The following is a 6,000-nucleotide window of genomic DNA, read 5'->3' as shown; positions in this document are numbered from 1 at the left end:
TCCTGCCCTGATCTGGGCTGCCCAAGAGCCTCAGGAGGATCTCTCACTCCTATCCCAAACCTTTGACAGCAGCAAAAGAGGACACTGCTCTGCCAGCTCCCATCAGTGCCTGTCATATACTGTTTTATTTGTTTTGTTGGCTTTTATTGAGAGTGAAAAAAATAATTTAAAGTGATGATGTGTACAGGGGGATGGGTTAACTGGTCAGAGGGTCTGTGACTCTCCAAAGCCAGGCCAGGGAGGGTTAGAGGAGGTGATACACAGCTGTGCAAAAACCTGACAATCCCACCGAGGAGGAGTGGAGGGTGGAGGACACCTCTGGAGCTCTCAGAGCAGAGGGGTGGGAAGCTGTGTAGGGGCACAGGGGACTAAGGATCTGTCTGGCCACAGAGGGGCCAGACCCTCAAGTGCCCTGCAGGGGTGTCTCCAGCATCTCCATGAGGAAGGTGTCGATGGTGGTGTCCCCAATCAGCTTAAAGAAGAAGTGGTGCTCCAGGCACTTCAGCCCGATGGACCGCAGCACCGGCAGGCGCAGGAGGAGTTTGGCAAACCTGGAAGAGAGCAGAGTCAGAGGCACGTGGGAGGCACCAGCCACCCTCTCCAACGTGTTCCCAAGCCTAGGCCAGGGGCTCAGGAGAGATGAGTCCACACTCTTCCCTCAAAATGCCTCGTAGAGTTGTCCATTTTATATTCCCCTGTGCTTTCCAAGTCAGCATCTCTGCGTGTATGGAGGGAATATGTATCTTTGTAACAGAATTTCGCATTTTAAAAACATCAGAAATACCAAAACCAATGCAGATTCTCACTCCAAGACTTGAACTAGTGACTCTCACCCCCACGGTGCCATTTGAATCCTTGAAACCTCCTTCAGAAATCCCCCAAGCCCCAGGGGAGGGGGTGTGACCCCGCACAGCAGCGGCTCTGCCAGGCACTGCCTCGTGTTCAGAGGCACAGCTGCGAGGGGTGCAGCAAGACTGCCTTCTCCTCCCCACAGACCCCTCGCAGCTCTCTGCACCCCCAGCCGCAGCCGCAAACAGCAGAAGATGCTGCGGGCACATCGCTGGGCTGGGGACAGACCCAAGTACCGGCGTTTCGAGAGCTCGGCCAGCAGAGGGTGGGATTGGATAGAAAAGCAAGAAAATTGCAGCTCGCTGATACCCTAAAGGCCCTGGCCCAGGATGAGGGCACCCGAAGGACCCAGCCTGTGGGACTTGGGCTGCTCGGGCAGTTTTGGCTGCTGTCTTGCCCCTTGCTTTGAGGGTGGCTCAGGCAGAGCGAGCACAGACACTACTGTCTCAGTCTCCTCTCTCCAGGGTGGGTTCTGGAATATCTCTTACAATGGAAAGGCTGCAAGACCTGGAGCTGTTTAGCCTGGAGAAGACTGAGAGGGGACCTTATCAATGACAAATACCTAAAGGGCAGGTGTAAGGAGGATGTGGTCAGTCTTTTTTTCTGTAGTGCCCAGTGACAGGACAAGGGGCAATGAGCATGACCTAAAACACAAAAAGTTATGCTTGAACAAAAGGAAAATCCTTGCTGCTCAGGTGAGGAGCCCTGGCACAGGCTGCCCAGGGAGGGTGTGGAGTCTTCTTCTCTGGAGGTTTCCAGACCCTCCTGGACATGTTCCTGTGTGACCTGATCAAGGGGAACCTGCTTTAGCAGGGGGTTGGGCTGGATGATTTCTAGAGATCCCTTCCAACCCCACCACTCTGTGATTCTGTGACACTGCTGCCCTGTCCTGCCTGGGGCCACTCACCGCTCGGGCTGCTCCGGGTATTTCTGTTTCGTGTAGGCTTCCAGTGTGGCGTAGACTTTCTCCCTCAGTGACTCTACTTCTGAGGGGCTGGACAAACCCTTGGCCTCTGGACAAGGGAGAGAACACAAGCAAGGAAGAAATCACTACAGAGGGGATCTTTCCACTGCCAGCAGAGTGACTGTGTGCGTGGGAAGGAGAGGATGCTCTTTAACTGTGCAACCAGGGACTGGGACAAAACTGGCTGCAGGCCTGATGCTCACTGCCACAACCCTCTTGCCTGTGGCCTGCAGTGGCCCAGAGGACAGACATGTCACCTGGGACCACCCTGGTGACACACACTTACCTGGGTTGAACAGCACAATGGCTCGCAGGCATCCCAGCTCCGACTTATCCATCTGCATATCTTTCATTTTGGACACCATCTCTGTCAAAATCCTGCAGATGGGGGACAGGATTGGGCAAACAGTCAGAGACAGATAGTAAGGCTAGAGGCAGAAAAGCGTCCGGGACAGGCACTGGGAATACTTCATTTCCTCTCTGCAGGGAAGAGGCAGCTCTGAGGGACAGCCGTGCTTCATGCTGCTCTTCCACATGTGCATCAGCAGCATCCAGGGACCCAAGAGCCAAATTCCCTCCCCATGCCACTTTGCTCAGTTCTGTGCTCTGTTTGGACCACCGAGAACAATTTGCACCCACTTGAGGAAAAACACATGGATTTTTTCTCCACATTTCACTGTGCAAAACATGGGCACTGCTCTTGTGCATGCCAGTTATGTAAGAGAGGTAATGCAGTGTCCTGCCAGGCAGGGAGGAGACATGGCATAAGGCAGCATGTGTGCAGTTGTTACATAAGCAAGTTGGGGTTTAAGGCTTTACCAGCTAAAGCTCTTGTTGATCAGTATTGGCTCTAGATCCAGTTATGGCAAACTCTTGAGAGAAGGCAGAAGGGCACTTCTTCCCCTGCACGCTGAACTAAAGATCTGCTACTGCAGCTACAAATCCCTTTCTAAGGTGCTTCTATCCCATTCCTGGCTTTTAAGCCAGCCAAGCATCCTCTCCTCATTCTAAGCTACTTCTGCCCCAAATCACCATGGGTTCTAGTTCTCACTAAGGACAGTTTTCCCATTCAGAGGGGAAAGACAGAGCCACGTACTTGTCAAAGAGGGAGCCCACGCCAGCACTGTGAGCACTGCTGCGGTGCACGTGCAGGCCCGTGGCCAGAAGGATGTGGTCTTGCACTGACATGGAGCGATGGGAGGAGGAGGCAATGAGCAGCTCATTCCAGCCTGCAAGAGGTACAAGAGGTGCAGGACAAGAAGTAGTTCAGCATACAAATGAAGTAAATATAAATCAGTCCCATATGGAGCAGGAGAGCTATTTCTCCCTGCTGGCTTCAGACTCAGCTCACAGGAGAGATGGGATCCCAGGTACCAACTGTACCCTTGGCAACACTGCAAGGGGTGGTAAACTCTGACCAGCAGCAAGGAAGGTGCAGAAAAAGACTCAAGGGGGAAAAAAATGCTGTGTTTTTTTTTTTCTCCTAAAACACCATATTCCTTGTATCAGCAATCCCTCTACATAATTTAGTGGAGTCTCCTCTCCTTCTCTGGAGGTTTCCAAACCCACCTGGACACGTTCCTGTGTCCCCACATACAATATGTTCCCCACATACAGTAAGTTCTGCAGTTACAGGAATTGCAGCAACAAGACCCGTTTATTGACTCCACCCCAACCCTCCTACAGGTCTGCACAAAGAGGGGAACTAACAGCAGATTCCACAAACAGCCCCTGCCAACAACTCATCATGCTTAGGATGGATTGCTCATCCCATGACAGCAGGGATGGATCAGCTCAAGACCTCTTATTCACCATCCAGCCTGGCACTGCACAGAGCCCAGAGAAGGGATGGGGTTACCAGGAATAGCCCCAGAGGCCAGAGGTGGGGGAACACTACCTTCGCGGAGGAGAATGACTTGGTCTTCCATTGTCAGGTCAGAGAAGTGAGGGATTCGCTTGGCCCACTCGACAAGTGTGAAGAGCTGCTTGTCAGCTGCATGGCAGATGTTGGTGACAGGGTCACTTGTCTAATTAAGAGTGATATCAAAAGGAAAAGAGCAGAGGAAAAGAGAAGAATTTGTCAATGAAAAGTCTTTGATAATCACAGTCTGCTCTGCACACAGTATTGGATCAAGTCAGCGATAGCCAGAGCCACAAGGAAAACGATCAAATTGTCAATAATCTCAACTGTGCATTGCTGGGAAGAGAAGATATTTATTACTACTGTCCCCTCAGCCAAATCAGCTGGTTGCTAGACTTTTCTGTTTGCTTGCCGTTCTTTGCAAAGCAAGCCCTGCATGGCAGGCTGCAGTCCTGCTCCCCAAGGCACATCTAAAAGCCATCCAGCAGCCTCTGAACAGGCACTGACAGCAGCTTTATCCAAAACCACGGCAGTAAACCTGCTGTGGCCAGCTCCGCTCCAGCCTCGGTCTCTGGGGCAGACAAGCAGTGCTGTGCCCTGCCCACAGCACAATAATGGCAAACTCAGAGAGCATAGCAAAACAGGAATTCAGTTTTACACAATAAGGATACGACTGGAATTTGAAATATACTTTATATACAGCCTCAACCAGGTTAAAAATACAGGTTTTGTGTTTAAGTGTGTCAGAGGAACACTTACTACACAACATTACTACTGTGGCAGGGCTCTGCAACTGTGAAAGGCAGCACAGGATTCAGGTTCAGACTGTCTAGCATCCAGCTATTGCCCTATCCACTCATTGAAAGCAAGGGAGCTAGAAAAGAAGGCTAGGAAAAGAATGTCCAGGCTGTTTTCTGGTTCTCATTCACAGTAGCTTGAAAAGCAACATTGTTGGTGGGTTTTAAGAGGCACGAAGCAAAACAACCCCCTACATAATGCTGGCCATGCATATAGGGTTTGTCTCTCTGAATTGCACCTCAAGGACCCTCATCTCAAAGAGCAAGTGATGGCCCTTACTGAGCTCTCTATGTTCAAGTCCCCATATGCCTCTGTCTTGGGCTCCACTGCCAGCTCAGCCTCCAGGATCCTCTCCACGGGCATGTCCTCGCTGCCGTTGCTGTTGGGCTCAGCCTCAGTCTCGCTCCACTTCCTGCTCCTCTGCCTCTCCTCCTGCACGGCTGCAGACAGAAAAGTGGCTCTTTACATCCATAGCAACTTACCTGCTAGCAGTAGGCCTCCTTTCCTGTGGGAGAAGGGACAAGAAACTCCTTCAGGGGGGGGAGAACAGAAAATAAATTGACATTTCAATGTATGTATATTAAAATGGCTGCTCTCACCCCACCCCTCAATAAACTTTGGGGTGGTTGGAGATCAAAGAATGTGACTTCCAAGGTGTGAAGCCTCAGAAGAGAGGAAAGAGGAGTTGATACCTCCAGATGGCAGCGTGGACTCAGTTGTCAATAGATGCTACAGAAGGCTTGGGAGGACCCAGCACCCAGACACTGAGGTTTGCTGTGCTCACAGAGTGCTTTGAAGGACCCCACAGTGGCTAGAGCATCCACATGGTCCCTCACCCCCAGCTGGATCCACACACACTGCCTGTCTCATTCCTGAGCAAAAGCTTACCCAGCCTGGCCCAGCCCCTGTGTCACCTCTCCCTCTAGCACCTCCCTTCTCAACCGTTCCCACTAGAAAGCAGTTCCTAGCACCTCTGAATGCCCCAACACCTTCACTCTCTTCTCCCATCTCTGTACAGTTTCCAAAATATATACTGACTGCAGGAACAGAATCGCTGACATTCTCTTCAGACCTCAGCTGCTGGGTGTGTAGAGGACAGCTTGGTGTAAGATGAGGACAGCTTGGTGTAAGATGTGGACAGGGTATGCCAAGCTTTGTCCTCAACAGAAGCCCTGTGTGCAGAAACCCCACGGGGAAACAAAGTCCTGCTAAAAAAAAAGTGACCAGCAGGTGTCACATTGGTTCAGCTCATTGCTGGCGAGAAGCCTCCCAAAACTCCAGTCCTGCTAGCATCACTGCCCCGTGTGAGCGGGAAGCACAAGGCGGGGCCCGAAGTGCCCTGCACCCCCAAGGGCCGGGTAGGCAGCCGCCTGGTCTCAAAGAACAGCCTGTACGGAGCTGCAGGCGTTTATCCACCTGAAATGAAACGTTCAGCAGGGGAGAAGCTGGCTGTGGAGCTGGCCCCTGCCAGGCTGACATCCCTGCTTTGCAAATAACAGCTTCATGGCTTCCCCATGTTAGCTAAGCC

At 51.8% G+C, this 6,000-nt stretch overlaps 1 protein-coding gene across 2 annotated transcripts in view; it reads right to left on the bottom strand.

Moving 5' to 3' along the window:
* Positions 1–353: 353 nt before the first annotated feature.
* The window catches only part of RXRG (retinoid X receptor gamma), a 43,921-nt gene continuing 38,274 nt past the window's right edge, over positions 354–6,000 (bottom strand). For both annotated transcript variants that reach the window (XM_062003789.1, XM_062003790.1), the window contains exons 5-10: positions 4,752–4,912; positions 3,711–3,840; positions 2,910–3,042; positions 2,100–2,191; positions 1,757–1,862; positions 354–551 (exon numbers count right to left, since the gene is read on the bottom strand). In XM_062003789.1, coding sequence (XP_061859773.1) covers positions 404–551; positions 1,757–1,862; positions 2,100–2,191; positions 2,910–3,042; positions 3,711–3,840; positions 4,752–4,912 — 770 coding nt within the window. In that variant the 3' untranslated portion in view covers positions 354–403. The remainder of the gene's footprint in view (positions 552–1,756; positions 1,863–2,099; positions 2,192–2,909; positions 3,043–3,710; positions 3,841–4,751; positions 4,913–6,000) is intronic.

This window comes from Colius striatus, chromosome 10 (assembly GCF_028858725.1).
Source record: "Colius striatus isolate bColStr4 chromosome 10, bColStr4.1.hap1, whole genome shotgun sequence".
Taxonomy (NCBI): Eukaryota; Metazoa; Chordata; class Aves; order Coliiformes; family Coliidae; genus Colius; species Colius striatus.
Note: the sequence above shows the minus strand (reverse complement) of the source record. Positions and strands in the feature narration are given on the sequence as shown.